Genomic DNA, 17,842 nt, shown 5'->3' on the forward strand with positions numbered 1-17,842 from the left:
CACACACACACACACACACACACACACACACACACGTACGTTAGTGTCTTATTAGCCAAGGATCTATCCTTTATTTGCACAATACCACCAGACCTGATTATTATTGGATATTTTAAATTAACCATCATTTCTACTTATAGAGTAGGTGTGATGGTAGATTGATTCTCTTCTAATAGGTTTTCTATTCACATGACTACTAACCGAGCCTTTCTGGTGTTCCTCACAGCTGGGACCAGTCTGGATTTCCCCCAGTCTGTTGTTTTGTATTTGTGCAGGTCCAACTCATCCAGAACCTCCTCTGACGTCAGCAGCATGTGGGCCAGAGCTGAACACTGGCTCTCAGACAGCCTTGTCTTTGATCTGTCCCCTGACTCCAGGTACTGTTGGATCTCCTGATGCAGTGAGTGGTCGTTCATCTCCATCAAACAGTGGAGGATGTTGATACATCTGTCAGGAGAGAACCTTTGATCATTCATCTTCTTCAGGTTGTCAATGGTTCTCTGGATGCTCTCTGGGCTGTTTTCTGTCTGACTTAATAGGCCTCCTAACAGACTCTGGTTGGACTCCAGTGAGAGGCCATGAAGGAACCGGAGAAAGAGGTCCAGGTGGCCATTCTTACTCTTCGAGGACTTTTCAAAAGATCTCTTCAGGAAGTCATCCAAGGAACTGACCTCAACTCCCAGGAATGTATTCAGTACCTTCCTGTTCCTCTTCTTGTTCCTCTGTGTGTAACAGTGGAACAGGTAGACTGCAGCCAGAAACTCCTGGATGCTCAGATGAACAAAGCTGTAGACCTTTCTCTCAGATTGAACAGTCTCTTCTTTGAAGATCTCTGTGCACACTCCTGAGTACAGCGAGGCGTCTTTCACATCAAGACCACACTCTTCCAGGTCTTCTTGGTAGAACATCATGCTACCTTTGTCCAGATGTTCAAACGCCAGCCTGCCCAGCTTCAGAAGAACCTCCCTGTCAGCTTCCATTAGCTGCTGTTGATTCACATCATGACTCTCATGGTACTTCTTCCACTTCCTCTTGGTCTGAACCCACAGGAAGCTGCTGTACATGGCAGTCTGGGTCTTGGGAAGCTTTTCGGTCTCGTCTGTCTTCAACATGTCCTCCAGAACGGTAGCGGTGATCCAACAGAAGACTGGGATGTGACACATGATGTGGAGGCTCTTTGATGTCTTCATGTGTGAGATGATTTTGCTGGCCAGCTTCTCATCGCTGAATCTCTTCCTGAAGAACTCCTCCTTCTGGGGGTCTGTGAACCCTCGTACCTCTGTCACCAAGTCAACATATGCAGGAGGGATCTGATTGGCTGCTGCAGGTCTGGTAGTTATCCAGAGGAGGGCTGAGGGGAGCAGATTCCCCTTGATGAGGTTTGTCAACAGCAAGTCCACTGATGATGTCACTGTGGCATCAGAGACGATGTCATTGTTGTTGAAGACATCAGAATCAATGTCAATGTTCTTGAATTTCAGCCGAAACCTGCTTTCATCCAGACCATCAAAGATGAAGCCAACCTTCCAGACAGCGAGCTGCTCTGCTGTGATCTTCTTTAATTCTGGGTGGAAACGATGAATCAGTGAGAGAAGACTGTGCTGCTCATCTCTGACCAGGTTCAGCTCCCGGAATGAGAAGGGAACCAGGAGAATGACATCTTGATTTTCCAAACCCCTTGCCCAGTCCAGAGTGAACTTACGCACAGAGAAGGTTTTTCCAATGCCAGCGATGCCCTTGGTCAGAACTCTTCTGTTGGGTTTATCTCTGCCAAGGAGGAGGGGCTTAAAGATGTCACAGCATTTGATTGGTTGGTCATGGAGGGTCTTCTTGGAAGCTGTCTCTAGCTGCCAGACCTCATGTTGGTTATTAACCCCTTCACTCTCTCCCGCTGAGAGGTAGAGCTCTGTGTAGATGCTGCTGAGGGAGGGCACTTCAGTGACATATGTCACACGATCAAGACGGTTCAAACCGACCTTATAAACCTTTAAATACTCCAGCGGACTGACACCTGCTATGAGAAGAGAATGAAGACATGTTTAAAATGTTAATGTTAATTTATAACTTTACATCGAATATACAATAGGCCTACCATTAAAACTATTTCTTATACCAGCCAAAAAATCTCTATAAAAAAAGCTCTATATATATATATATTTCGCAATGTGGACATTTAGTCTGATGATATTTTCTGCTATTTAAAGATTCCAGTAATCAATATGAAATGATAATTTGTGTCAAATGTGTCCAGTCTTACTTTGTTCACTTGTGGTTTGTCTGGATGTCTTCTGTTCAGGTGTGGTTCTGAGTCTCTCTCTGTGGAGAAGAACACAATATAATAGATAATAGATAGTTTAGTAACTTATTATTTCATTAACCACTTAAAACCTATGTGCTTTGTCCTTCAATGAATAGAGGCAATACAAGCTCAGGAAGTGCTGTGATGCCAATCATGCCATGTGTTGTGAGCTTGTAGATCTGCTCTTTATTTCCATTCCAACATCAAACAAGAAGCAGAGTGCGCGAAGTGCCTTACAGACAAGGTGAATGGAGGACATTGGAGGTAGTGGTCTCACTCTACTGGATATAAATAAAAATGTTACTGGGGGTGAGATCTGATTTATTTAACCACTTCTGGTTGAACGTTCAGACAACATAGCAGATCTACAAGCTCATGACATGTAGATGTAGCAGGGACCTCCCACTGTATATTGTAAGAATATGTTCCTCATCACACAAATAATTGGCGGACCCCTGTAGTAACTCTGAGGACCCCCTAGGGGTCCCGGACCCCTGTTGAAGACCCCTGCTCTAAACACTTCATTGACGAGGATTCCTAGCTATACATGGTCACCTCCATCCCCCCTCTAAAAGGCCAAATACATATCATTTAGGGGTCCTCACCAAGTACCAGGGACGTGCTGGCCATAGGGAAAAGCGGGACAACTCCCGAACGGCCGGTTCATTCCCGGCCGGTCTAGGCCGGCCATTAGGAAAAAAATAAAAATACAATGTCGGCCTTCGTTCCATTTTGGGGGCTGGGCGGCCAACAAAGTAAATCGTCACTGTCGGGCAGAAAACCTTGCATCTCCAAGTTTCAAATTTGTAAATTTTTTCGCAAAGCAAAGCCCTGCTTCATCATACAAGGCCGTCTCACAAAAGTAGTGAAAACAGCAGATCTACAAGCACACAACACCTCGCGGTGCAAGGCGTTGGGCTGTTTTCACTAGTTTAAATCATTTTAAAATGATAAATACAAAACAAACGGTTTTGGACGTACAAGGTTTCCAACCGACAACAACGAAATATAACTCATGCAATTGGCCCACTGGCTTGTCACTTGTCATGATCTGAAATGGCAAATCTTTGAGTAGCAGCAGCGCTATAGAGAGAGATCTCTCTCCATAGCGCGCAATGAGGGCCTCTCCAACTCTTTTTCCCGGGCTGAATCAGGGGCCCAGCACGTCCCTGACTGGATGTAAATAAAAATGTTACTGGGGGTGAGATCTGATTTATTTAACCACATCTGGGTGAACATTCAGACAAAATAGCAGATCTAAAAGCTCATGACATGTAGATGTAGCAGGGACCTCCCACTGTATATTGTAAGAATATGTGGAGAATAACCTTTTCCCTAGATTTCATAGATGGCTTCATAGAGTTGTTTGACATACATTATCATGTTTATTAATATGTTGGATTCATGTTAATGTTTTCAGACAGTGAACCTTTTTACGGTCATTGGCTCTGCTCTTTTTCCCTCTCACACCTACTCTCAGAAGATAGCAGATCTTCAAGCTCACGTTCCTCATCACACAAATAATTGGCGGACCCCTGTAGTAACTCTGAGGACCCCCTAGGGGTCCCGGACCCCCTGTTGAAGACCCCTGCTCTAAATACTTCATTGACCAGGATTCCTAGCTATACATGGTCACCTCCATTTCCCCTCTAAAAGGCCAAATACATATAATTTAGGGGTCCTCACCAAGTACATATAATTTAGGGGGTCCTCACCAAGTACATATAATTTAGGGGGACCTCACCAAATAGATATCATTTAGGGGGTCCAAAAGGCCAAGTGGTCAACTGGCAGCCCGGCCCCCACCTTCACAATACTGATATATTGTTTTCAGCTGTTACAATTCCAAACATGCAAACATGACCTGCTTTAATTACTTCAGTTAACAGAAGAACATATAAATGCTTTTGAAATTAAATAACAATTTTACTTTTCAGGATTAAAATTTTTTTTTTTTAAATAGCAAAAATAGCAGATCTACAAGCTCATAAAGCGCCGCACTGCAAAGCGTTTTGAGCTTGTAGATCAGCTAATTTTGTTAACTTTCACTGTATGCATTGTGGCCCTCTGGACTGAGTGTGGGAATATAGTGGCCCTCTCCATCATCAAAGTTGCCCAACCCTGATTTTTAGGGGGTCCAAAAGGCCAAATACATCTAATTTAGGGGGTCCAAAAGGCCAGATACATATCATTTAGGGGGTCCAAAAGGCCAAATACATATCATTTAGGGGTATTAAAGTGCCAAATCACAACAAGTTTTCTCAATAGAGCAGAGAGCCCATATTATCCCATCCTGACCAAGCAGTGTCAAAGCTCTTATAAGAGAGAGATGCTGTTCATTGACATACTGTGTGTGTGGAGGTCCAGGTTCATTACTGAAGTTAGGACCCCATTCTTTAGAGCAGTCACTCTTCATGGACAGAAGGCTGGGTGTTGGAGACTCTGCTCTGGGGTGAACACTTCTGGAATGAGAAAAAGAATCCTCAATTATCATGTGAATGAAGAAGTCAGTTTATTGAAGCAATGTGAGAGCTCCACCAACCAACGTTACCGGATCTTACGCTGTAGCATTGTGGGTAGTGAGTTTTTTTCAGTTAAACATGCTTCTTAAAACTACAGGGAAAGTCTATTGCATCGTCACTGTCTGGCCAAAACCTCTTAACTCGATTTTTGAGTTTTTAGATTTTTTGGCATGAATCAGGGCTATTGAACACCCTTTACATATGAGTGTTGGTCAAAAAATATTGAACCAATGGAAAGTAGTAAAAAGTGCTTGGGACAAAACCTCCTAACTCCACACTTTCTGCCAAACCAGCTAACTCCACTCGATTGGCCCTCTCTTTTTCCATGAATATGTGATATTGAACACCCTTTACGTCTGTGTGTTGGTTAAAATAATATTCAACCAATGAAAAGTAGTAAAAAGCCCTTCGGTCAAAACTCCACATTTTCCCAAAAACGAACATTTTGGAGTTAGGAGGTTTCGGCCCGACAGCAGAGATATAGGCCTACTGTAAGAGGATTCAAATACTGTGTGTGGAGGTTGACGCGTTTTGAGCTTGTAAATCAGCTATTTTTTCTATTTTTGTATTGAAATCCTGAATAATTTTTTTGCTATTTTTAATTGGAATCCTGAAAACTTGCAAATGCATTGTTCTTATGCTAACTTTATGAATTTAAATATAAATACATTGGGCATAAAGAATACAATAACATTGTAATACTGGTCAATAAGCTACAAATATACATCTTTACGTCTGTGTGTTGGTTAAAATAATATTGAATCATGTGGCCCCCGGGCCGCTAGTTGCCCATGTATGATTTAGGGGGTCCAAAATGCCAAATACATATAATTTAGGGGGTCCAAAAGGCCAAATACATGTCATTTATTAAAGTGCCAAATCACAACAAGGTTTCTCAATAGAGCAGAGAGCCCATCTTGTCCCATCCTGACCAAGCAGTGTCAAAGCTCTTATAAGAGAGAGATGTTGTTCATTGACATACTGTGTGTGTGGAGGTCCAGGTTCATTACTGAAGTTAATATGTGCTCCTTTAGACCAGTCACTCTTCATGGACAGAAGGCTGGGTGTTGGAGACTCTGCTCTGGGGTGAACACTTCTGGAATGAGAAAAAGAATCCTCAATTATCATGTGAATGAAGAAGTCAGTTTATTGAAGCAATGTGAGAGCTCCACCAACAAACGTTACCGGATCTTATGCTGTAGCATTGTGGGTATTGAGGTTTTTTCAGTTAAACATGCTTCTTAAAACTACAGGGAAAGTCTATTGCATCGTCACTGTCTGGCCAAAACCTCTTAACTCCATTTTTGAGTTTTTAGATTTTTTGGCATAAATCAGGGCTATTGAACACCCTTTACGTCTGAGTGTTGGTTAAAATAATATTGAACCAATGGAAAGTAGTAAAAAGTGCTTGGGAGAAAACTTCCTAACTCCACACTTTCGGCCAAACCAGCTAACTCCACCCGATTGGCCCTTTTTTCATAAATATGTGCTATTGAACACCCTTTACGTCTGTGTGTTGGTTAAAATAATATTCAACCAATGAAAAGTAGTAAAAAGCCCTTCGGTCAAAACCTCCTAACTCCACTTGAGCTCATCTTCCCAAAAATTTACATTTTGGAGTTAGGAGGTTTCGGCCCGACAGCAGAGATATACTGTAAGAGGATTCAAATACTGTGTGTGTGGAGGTCGACGTGTTTTGAGCTTGTAAATCAGCTATTTTTTTCTATTTTTGAATTGGATTCCTGAATTATTTTTTAGCTATTGGAGTCCTTTTATAAATTATGGAAGGATGTCACTCTAAAATATTAAGAGCCAGACCACAATGTCTGTTCAGTAGAGTTTGATATCAACTGAATGAGGGTGTGAAGTGTTGTTTTCTGTGTTTTAGGCCCCATTTACACTGGCAGTCAAATCCAGCCTGAATCAGATCTGTGCCGCACACAGATTGGAATGTGATTTGTTTAAATGAGACTAAATGCAAACAGGTCACATGGAAGCAGTAACCTGATCTAACGAGCCAAGTCGCATCTCAAACTGTCCAAAACTTCACTTGCAGCTTGACCCGAAAGCTACGGACGTCATTACAGACGATAATTGTATGTTGATTTACGAAAGTGCAAGGGTTGTAATCAAAGTAAAACAATAGTTCAGCAGAAGACATTTCTCACGGCATTGGCAGAAAATGGGTTCACAAGGACTTATCTGCAATGTCAGAGGAAAATTAAGAATATGAAGAACACATATAAAGAGAGAAAAGGCCATGGCGCCTACGTAATTACCACAGTAACCAAAGCAGATATGTCAACACAGGGCAGCTTTGGGTTGAAGTAGTTAAAATTAGCCTGAACACACAGATCAGATCTGGTCACTTGCAAATGCAGTGTGAACAGTCGGGCCAAAAGATCGGATTTGAGAAATAAATCAGATGTAGGCTAGATTTGACTGCAGTCTAAATGGGGCCTGACATTCTGAGACCAGTAGAGTCTGATCATAAACCAGGTCAGTGGCATTGTGGTTAGAGTGTCCGCTCTAAGACTTGGAGGTCAGGGTTCGATCCCCAGCCGGGTCATAATACCAAAGACTGTAAAATTGGGACCTCATGGGCCTCCCCGCTGGCACTCAGCATCAAGGGTTGGATTGGGAGGTTTGATCAACAGCTGCGGCTCACCGCTCCAAGAGATGGGTCAAATGTGGAGAACAAATCTTGCATACAGCAAAGTATATGATAAATAGTAGGACTTTAACTAAAATATATGTTTTCTGTGTCTTTTACATTCTGACCTGGGATCAGTAGAGTGGTGTCCATCTTTGAAGTGAATAGGTTTATACATGGACCTGTCACTCTTCATGGAGACACAGCTGGGTACAGGAGACCCTGCTCTCTGCTGATGGACCCTGAGAGAAACAGAGGATCAACATGATTTACTTTATTTATATTCAATCATTAGAATCCATGTGGAATCCACTCAGTCAAACGTCTCTTACTGTACATGAACTCTCTTCTGTGAAGTATTCTTCTGGATACACATACTGTACGTGCCATGGAATGAGCCAATACGTCACGTGATTCATTGTTTGGTCCGGCAGATACTTGTGTGCCTCAGTTATTATTATTGGCAGAATCATGGAAAGTTTAGAATATTTGGCGGTTCCGGTTTGTAAATATGAGTAACATTAGTGTGTTCTGGTTCCTCAACATTGCTGTGTCAAAAAAAAAGTACACATCAAACAAGAAGCCGAGTGCAAGAAGTGCTTTACAGACGAGGTGAATGGAGGTAGTGGTCTCACTGTACTGGATGTACCGGTAATAAAAATATGACTGTGGGTGAGATCTGATTTATTTAACCACATCTAGGTGAACATTCAGCCAAAATAGCAGATTTACAGGCTCATGACTTAGATGTAGCAGAGACCCCCCACTGTATATTGTAAGAATATGTGGAAAATAACCTCGTCCATAGATTTCATAGATGGCTTCATAGAGTTGTTTGACATACATTATCATTTCTATTAATAAGTTGGATTCATGTTAATGTGTTTTCAGACAGTGAACCTTTTTACTGTCATGCTCTTTTTCCCCTCTACACCTACTCTCAGAAAATAGCAGATCCACAAGCTCACGTTCCCCATCACACAATTAATTGGCGGACCCCTGTAGTAACTCTGAGGACCCCTTAGGGGTCCCGGACCCCCTGTTGAAGACCCCTGCTCTATGTAATTCATTGACCAGGATTTCTCTCTATACAGAGTCACCTTCATTCCCCTTGAAAGGGCCAAATACAGATCATTTAGGGGTCTAAAAGGCCAAATACATATCATTTAGGGGTCTAAAAGGCCAAATACATATCATTTAGGGGGTCCAAAAGGCCAAATACATATCATTTAGGGGGTCCAAAAGGCCAAATACATATCTTTTAGGGGTCTAAAAGGCCAAATACATATCATTTAGGGGGTCCAAAAGGCCAAATACAGATCATTTAGGGGTCTAAAAGGCCAAATACATATCATTTAGGGGGTCCAAAAGGCCAAATACATATCATTTAGGGGGTCTAAAAGGCCAAATACATATCATTTAGGGGGTCTAAAAGGCCAAATACATATCATTTAGGGGGTCTAAAAGGCCAAATACATATCATTTAGGGGGTCTAAAAGGCCAAATACATATCATTTAGGGGGTCTAAAAGGCCAAATACATACTAGTTTTGTGCGACTGTCTTGTATGATGAAGCAGGGCTTTACTTTACGAAGAAACATGCAAATGTGAAACTTGGAGATACAAGGTTTCTGCCCAGCAGTGGCGATTTGGACACTGGGGAGGTAGCATGTATACAAAACAGAACAGGTATACGTACAGAATACATACACACACACTGACACAAAGTTGCGTGATGCCGATTACCGTATACCGGTGTGTGGACATTTCTTCCCTTAAATTGATGTACTACTACCATACCAATTACCATACCAATTGTGTATGAGCTCAATGTTATGCTTTTTATATTGTTTGTAAAAAGATAGCCACCACATGGGGGGAGAATATTGTTCTGTACAAGATCAAGAGGAAGTTGGCTGGCAGCGGGGACACTCCATCTCTGTGAACCTGGCAGTCAAATGTGCATTATTGCTCAACAGGGGGGAAAGCTTGAGAAAAGAGCGGTTGTGAAAAGAGGGGATGGAAAAGAGAGAGAGAGAGAGACAGAGAGAGATGGAGGGAGGGAGGGAGGGAGGGAGAGAGAGAGAGGGAAGAGAGAACGAGTGGATTGGATTGGCTCAACATCAGTAGTTAGAACACATGACACACACACAAGCCATATACAGTAATTACCAGTAAGACTCCCTAATCGGGAGATAAGCGACCGTAGGTCACATGTATACACAAAGAGGGCTGTAACTGCCATTGGTTCCTAGTTGTGTGGGCAATGTGTAGACATACTGTGTACCGATGTGCGTGATTTTAGGGCAAAATCTGTAGGAGCAGTGTCCAAAAATGTGTTTTGCAAGAATCGGCCTCATGGTGGCGCTAGAAGAGGGCCATGTGAGAAATGAGGGGTGGGGTCTCCGCGTTGCCTTGGCGGACGAATAGGTACCGGCCCCTGCTCTCCCGGACGCTCCTAGCCCGAGTTACGGCATTTTATGTGAGCTGCAGTGGAGGGGGTCCTCCACTGGGGGCGCCACCACTTTGGCATCCGTTCTGGAGCACCAGGAGTCGGTGGTCCCCGGGAATTCCCCGTGAGCAGGTCATTTGGTCATTTTTGCACATTTGGTCATTTTTTACATCTGGGGGTCCCCCAGGGTCCCTGGAGCTCGGGGGGTTGTAGTTTGGCAGGCAAGGAGTGTGTGTGCAAAATTTGGCATGGATCGGGGCAACGGTTGCGGAGATATGAGCAGGGCAATAGTGTGACGTGTGAGGTGTGACAGACAGATGGACAGACTGACTGACTGACTGACTGACTGACTGACTGACTGACTGACTGACTGACGGACTCACTCACAGTTTGTGCAGGTTTTGATAGTAAGTGCGACCTATGGTCGCAATCATTTAGGGGGTCTAAAAGGCCAAATAAATATCATTTAGGGGGTCTAAAAGGCCAAATACATATCATTTAGGGAGTCTAAAAGGCCAAATGCATATCATTTAGGGGGTCTAAAAGGCCAAATGCATATCATTTAGGGCGTCTAAAAGGCCAAATACATATCATTTAGGGGGTCTAAAAGGCCAAATACATATCATTTAGGGGGTCTAAAAGGCCAAATACATATCATTTAGGGGGTCTAAAAGGCCAAATGGCATATCATTTAGGGGTCTAAAAGGCCAAATACATATCATTTAGGGGGTCCTCGCCAAACACATATCATTTAGGGCAGGGGTGGGCAACTTTGTTGATGGTGAGGGCCACTATATTTCCACCTTCACTCCAGAGGGCCACATTGCATATTGCTACGTCCTACTTTGTCATTCTAGTATCTCATACAAAAGAAGCAAAAATAGCAGATCTACAAGCTCAAAACGCTGCGATGCGTTTTGAGCTTGTAGATTGGCTATTTTTGCTTCTTTTGAATTGGAATCCTGATTTTTTTTTTATTGTGGGCTCGCTGAAGGCGAGAACACTATGTTATCCTCATTATTTATAGAGTGAGTTCCGCCGCATATTTCCGCCGCAGACAGTTGGTATTTTCCGCCGCAGACAGTAGAAAGGCAGAGCCACTAGCCAATGAGGTGGCATGATTGTATTTGAGTTCCGTCGAAGACAGTATAAAGGCAGGGCCCTTAGCCAATGAGGTGTAATTGAGGTGTGGAAAATCTGGGAGTGGTGTTAGCTGGGGTATTGGTTGAGTTTCACATGACAATTAACACGTCACCTTTGGGAGGAAATATATAATGAGTTCTGCCGTATATTTTTGCCACATATTCTTGCCACAAGCTTGCCTGAGAGGTACAGTTGCTCACAATTCCAGTTTCCATTGACTCTGTCTGGGAACTCCAGAGGCCTTTCTCTACCTTCATGCTGAATGGTCATTGGAGCGACACTGGATCCAGAACCTCATTCTCATTGTCTCGGGAGACCATGTGGAGAGCATTTGATTCTACGTCACTCAATCTCTGGGCATTTTGTTCATTTTGTGCACTCTGGTTGGAGTTTCATACCCCTCATGTCTGTTGGAGTTCTAGGCGCATTCTAAAATAAATAAAACAAAATATATAGGCTGCTTTCAGGGCTGACGCTCGCAGCACAGTGTGTGTGTGTGTGTGTGTGTGTGTGTGTGTGTGTGTGTGTGTGTGTGTGTGTGCTTCTTCGTGTGCGTGTGTGCGTGTGTGTGTGTGTGTGGCTCTCTCAAAAAGAGAGAAAGAGAGAGAGCGCATAAGAGACGACTGAGAGATTCAATCTCTCTAAAAGCAAAAAGGTCTCATCTAAAGTCTCTAACTTGGTCACACATGTATGAGTGATTACTTTGTTTGATGTGAAAGCATAAAGACCTGGATGTTACCTCTTACTTGCGTGATCCAGGTTGGTTCCAGTCAATTTGATGAAATACTCCAGCGTTTACTTTGAGGTGAGGACAAGAACGAGCATGCCTACGTTTTCATTCACAATGCTTGGCTGAAGATCCACTGTCCATTCTATGGCCTATGTCATGTTATAGCCTATAGTTTGAAGAAATCATGAAAAGATATTTCATGAACAAAAACTCCCTCACTCTGCTCTTGCTCAGCTTCTCATCTTTATTTCAATTGACAGACGTTTCGGACCCCATGGACCTTCTTCAAGAGTGTCTTACAGCCATTGTGCACCCCTCTCATATATATATGTTACAGTATGTTTAGGTAACTCAGGACGGTAAGAGTAAGAGCGCTTGTTTTGTCGTTCACCACACACTAATCACCACCAGATGGCGACGACAGCCCATAGACAGCCATTCACTAGTGCAGGCGCTGACGTCACTCGTTTGCGACTCTCTTTCTTTATTTACTAGCCTAGCTGGGCGGTGTTTAGCCATTAGCTTAGCCATTAGCTTAGCCATTAGCTTACTATGAGCGTTTATTGTGGGCTTGCCCAGGCCTTACGGCCTGGGCATAAATATAACGATTGCATTCACTACGGCTTCGTAACTCGCGCAGCGCTCCGCCGGCCGCGCGGCCCTGGCCCGCTCTTCGCCCCCGAGCGCCGCAGGCCCGCTGGCCTTCGCGCCGCTTGCAATGTCGTGGACAATCGAGCGGCTCCACCTGGAGGACGTTGTTGTGGGCGACCGCTTGTTCCGCCCCGTGCTGCACGGCGAGTGCTCCGTTTCTCGACCGTACTGTTTCTCTAACAAACCGTGACATATACACTCCCCTCCCCTGATTGTCTCTCACCTGTGTGTGGTTGATGACCCTATATACATACAATTAGGTCTAAATTTTCATTATTTACAAAACGTTTCAAAAAACTGTACATTTCATGTTTGAATCACTGAGAGTCACTCCTCGAGAGGAGTGAGATTGTCATGAGAGGGGTGCACAATGGCTGTAAGACACTCTTGAAGAAGGTCCAGGGGGACCGAAACGTCTGTCATTTGAAATAAAGATGAGCAGCTGAGCAAGAGCAGAGTGCGGGAGTTTTTGTTCATGAAATATCTTTTCATGATTTCTTCAGTATTCACAGTCCTACGCACCTGCACCTGAATCTAGTGAATGTGCGAATACTTCCCCTGCATAGCCATAGTTTAACTTTAAACAAAGGGAGCTCTGCTGACTGAGAGCTTAATTGAAATGAGCTACATTTGCGCAGTGAACTGGAATTATATAATTATTATTTGGCAGGAGGTGTGTAAAAATTCTGATCTATAAACATCTCAAATGGCTTTTATAATCTTAATGTTTTTATTTGGCCTTTATAGATTGAAATGTGCTCGGATTTGGCTATACTGGGTGTGTTAGGAATACACCCATCCCATTCCAACATATAGCCTCTCCAAACGTTTGGCTCACGCGCCGCCTATGCCAACACCCCAGGGTGCCCTGGCACCCACTTTGAAAAGCCCTGCTCTACATCACTGTCTGAATGAATTCAAACCTCTGTTCAGTAGACTGGTGTCCTTCTTTGAAGTTAATAGGTCGACCCATGGACGCGTCACTCTTCATGGAGACACAGCTGGGAACAGGAGAGGCTGCTCTGTCCTGGTGGACTGACCTTTAACACAACAGAGACACATGATGATGATGATGATGATGAGGAGGAGGAGGAGGAGGAGGAGGAGGAGGAGGATGAGGATGAGGAGGAGGAGGAGTAGGAGTCATACAGGGCATTACAGTCATACAGGGCTATTGTGCACATAATAGATTATAGCTGTACAGTAGATATGTCTGGAATCTGTATAATGGTAATGTGTGTCATTGATTCTTGGTAAGCAAAGAAGAAGAAACAAAACAAAAACCTTCACCTATCACATCCTGTTCGGGTCACAAAGCATCATTTCTGTAAACATCCACCTGCCAATCACAGCAAGTAGTGGCCTAGCCTACTAGTTTGGAAATGGACGTGTTTGAGGGGGAAAATAAATGCTACCTCTCATTAAAAACAATACATTAATTACATTGTGACACAAGTCACATACAAACTGACTGTAGGTGAATGTGTATTAATTCAGGTTATCATTGTTATTATTGGTTATTTTTCAGGCCAGCTGAAAAAGTTTAGGAACCCCTGTTTAGATTATTGATTAAAGTTATTATAACCACTTGTCATGAAAGATCATTTTAAACATCACAGCTTCTTGTATAGAACAGAGTGATGATAAAGGGACTGGAACACAAAGACATTTAGGTTTTATCCCTTCTCAAAAACCTGGGGGTAAGGTTCTGTTCAATTCATTCCCTATGGAAGTCATGTTTTGATAAGGGAAGCTTCCCTTAAGCTTTCCTAATGTTGTGTACATGAATTATATTTCAGTGTGTGTTTAACATAAATAACATAAATGTATACTATTCTGTGTGAGACCTGGTGAGAGCAGGAGAGGACCTGGTGAGACGTAGGAGGAGCCCGGCCAGGAGTCAACCCATAGAGCCTAGTTCTTCCATGCGCCAGAGTGGCGCTGCCCCCAATCCCGGCAGAGTAGTTCCGGTGCAGCACATTGAGTGACCCTGGTCTTTCCCTAATTGGACTGATCGTGGATAGCTACTGGGACGTAAGTCGGGACTTGATCAACCCCGGCTGGGTCACCTGGGCGAGGGTGTATGATGTTGCGAGACCCGAAACACCCGTCGACCCCAGGCTACATCACTGATGATACGTCCCATTGCATCCTTGTGATGTTTTTTTTTTCATCTTTCAAGTGTATTTCAGTCTGTCTTAAAAGTGCCAAAATAGAAGATCTACAGGCTCATGAATTAGATGTAGCAGAGACCCCCCACTGTATATTGTAAGAATATGTGGAAAATAACCTTGTCCATAGATTTCATAGATGGCTTCATAGAGTTGTAACATACATTATCATTTCTATTAATAAGTTGGATTCACGTAAATGTGTTTTCAGACAGTGAACCTTTTTACTGTCAATGGCTCTGCTTTTTTCCCTCTCACACCTACTCTCAGAAAATAGTAGATCCACAAGCTCACGTTCCCCATCACACAATTAATTGGCGGACCCCTGTAGTAAATCTGAGGACACCCTGTTGAAGACCCCTGCTCTATGTAATTCATTGACCAGGATTCCTATCTATACGTAGTCGCCTTCATTCCCCTTGAAAGGGCCAAATACATATCATTTAGGGGGTCTAAAAGGCCAAATACATATCATTTAGGGGGTCCAAAAGGCCAAACACATATCATTTAGGGGGTCTAAAAGGCCAAATACATATCATTTAGGGGGTCCAAAAGGCCAAACACATATCATTTAGGGGGTCTAAAAGGCCAAATACATATCATTTAGGGGGTCTAAAGGCCAAATACATATCATTTAGGGGGTCCAAAAGGCCAAACACATATCATTTAGGGGGTCTAAAAGGCCAAATACATATCATTTAGGGGGTCCAAAAGGCCAAATACATATCATTTAGGGGGTCTAAAAGGCCAAATACATATCATTTAGGGGGTCTAAAAGGCCAAATACATATCATTTAGGGGGTCTAAAAGGCCAAATACATATCATTTAGGGGGTCTAAAGGCCAAATACATATCATTTAGGGGGTCTAAAAGGCCAAATACATATCATTTAGGGCAGGGGTGCCCAACCAGTCGATCGCGGTCGACCGGTAGATCGCGGGCTGGTTACCAGTGGACCGCGAGATGATTTCAAAGAAATAATTTATTAATTCGGGGGGGGAGGACATACATCGGGCGTTTCAGTGAAACGACTCCGAGCGAGTGGATGATGTTGACTGAACTCAACTCAACGTGTAGCAGAGCATGTGAGCGGAGTGGAGCGGCAACTAAAGCCGCGCTCCAGAGGGCTCTTGTCCCGCTCGCTCATCGCTCTGGTCGGCCACCGCACCGCTCCGCTCCCCGCCGCTCCGTCGCTCACGTTGATTTTCGCATTTCTCGCTCCGCGCTCGCTCCACGCTCCGCTCAGGGTCGTCAATCAGAGTCACCAGCCAAAATAAAAAAAGGATTTTGCTACCATATGCGAAACACTTTCTCCTTTGCTTTGCACAACAAGTGTTCCCAACACAAATGCCTGCGGTAACGTTACGTGAGCCTCGGCTTGATGGAGACCTGCGTTCACTGTTACAAAAGACGCCATCTAATCTAAGGCATTGTATTTTTTAATAAGACGGGCAATATTAAATCCAGCTGGTTATTGATTAATCACCACAACCGAGAGACGGAGGCGAGTCGTGGCGTGTGTTTTTCAATCAGTCTCACTTGAATTCGTATCCGTTGACTGGCTGGTGATATATAACTTAACTGACACAAGGTAGGCTATGTATTATAAACATAGCCTACGTGTGTGGATGAGTGAAATCGTGATAAAGGGAATTCTCTGTCTGTTCTCCTCTCCATCTCCGCGGTGCCAACAAGGCTTCACTGCACTAGTAGGCTACTGCGCACGGCTCTGTTTTGTTGGAAACATGCGGCGCGCGGCCCCAATAGGGTCGGCTTGGAGCGGAGCGGAGCGGAGGAATGGAGCGGAGGAAATTCCTCGCTCCAAAGCCGCTCAGACCCATTTGAATTTGGATCAACCTACCTGTGTGAGTCTGCTTTTTCTCACATGAAGTTCATCAAGTCAAAGTACAGAGCCACAATGACAGATGAGCACCTTGTGGCCTGCCTAAAACTTGCAACCAGCTCATACAACCCTGACTTTGACAAGCTAGCCTCCTCTTCCCAGTGCCAGGTTTCCCACTAAGGTAGAGAGACTGACATGGAATAAAGGACAAAAAAAAAACTATAAAAAAACTATAAAAAAAACTATAAAAAAAGAAAAGAAAAAAAAAAACTAAACTGTGTTGTCAGTGCATAATATGCAGAGTGTGCAATAAATGGTCATGCTGTCTGTATGCCCAATGTGAGAAGTTGCAATCGTTTCATTCAATTACAATTCCTACTATACAGTATGATTACAGTACAGTACAGTGAGTACAATGTTATAATATCTATTAATATTTTCTGTTTTTTACATGTATATTGTGTTACGGTACATTTTGGGCTGGTAGCCCTCAGCTAGGTGGCACATTTTCAAAGTAGACCTTGGGTCAAAAAAGGTTGGGCACCCCTGATTTAGGGGGTCCAAAAGGCCAAATACATATCATTTAGGGGGTCCTCGCCAAACACATATCATTTAGGGCAGGGGTGGGCAACTTTGATGATGGTGAGGGCCACTATATTTCCACCTTCACTCCAGAGGGCCACATTGCATATTGCTACGTCCTACTTTGTCATTCTAGTATCTCATACAAAAGAAGCAAAAATAGCAGATCTACAAGCTCAAAACGCTGCGATGCGTTTTGAGCTTGTAGATCGGCTATTTTTGCTTCTTTTGAATTGGAATCCTGAATTATTTTTTGTTATTGTGGGCTCGCCAAAGGCGAGAACACTATGTTATCCTCATTATTTATAGAGTGAGTTCCGCCACATATTTCCGCCGCAGACAGTTGGTATTTTCCGCCGCAGACAGTAGAAAGGCAGAGCCACTAACCAATGAGGTGGCATGATTGTATTTGAGTTCCGTCGAAGACAGTATAAAGGCAGGGCCCTTAGCCAATGAGGTGTAATTGAGGTGTGGAAAATCTAGGAGTGGTGTTAGCTGGGGTATTGGTTGAGCTTCACATGACAATTAACACATCACCTTTGGGGGGAAATATATAATGAGTTCTGCCGTATATTTTTGCCACATATTCTTGCCACAAGGCACAAGGTCTCATCTAAAGTCTCTAACTTGGTCAAACATGTATGAGTGATTACTTTGTTTGATGTGAAAGCATAAAGACCTGCTGGATGTTACCTCTTACTTGCGTGATCCAGGTTGGATTGAAGAAATACTCCAGCGTTTACTTTGAGGTGAGGACAAGAATGAGCATGCCTACGTTTTCAAACGGGTCTCATTC

The 17,842-nt window shown here is 43.5% G+C and overlaps 2 protein-coding genes across 2 annotated transcripts in view; both read right to left on the reverse strand.

Moving 5' to 3' along the window:
• LOC308308753 (NACHT, LRR and PYD domains-containing protein 3-like) overlaps window positions 1-17,842 on the reverse strand; it is a gene marked incomplete at its 3' end in the record, with an annotated part of 216,176 nt that overhangs the window by 103,695 nt on the left and 94,639 nt on the right. The window lies entirely within an intron of this gene.
• On the reverse strand, window positions 79-4,870 carry LOC308308440 (protein NLRC3-like; the record flags this gene model as incomplete). The annotated part of the gene is made up of 2 exons (XM_080753856.1): window positions 79-1,920; window positions 4,851-4,870. The coding sequence occupies 2 exons, from the start codon at window positions 4,868-4,870 to the stop codon at window positions 186-188; spliced, it is 1,755 nt and encodes a 584-aa protein (XP_080609982.1). The 3' UTR covers window positions 79-185.

The sequence above is a fragment of the Nannobrachium achirus genome (assembly GCF_963921795.1).
Source record: "Nannobrachium achirus genome assembly, chromosome: 23".
In the NCBI taxonomy this organism is placed as follows: Eukaryota; Metazoa; Chordata; class Actinopteri; order Myctophiformes; family Myctophidae; genus Nannobrachium; species Nannobrachium achirus.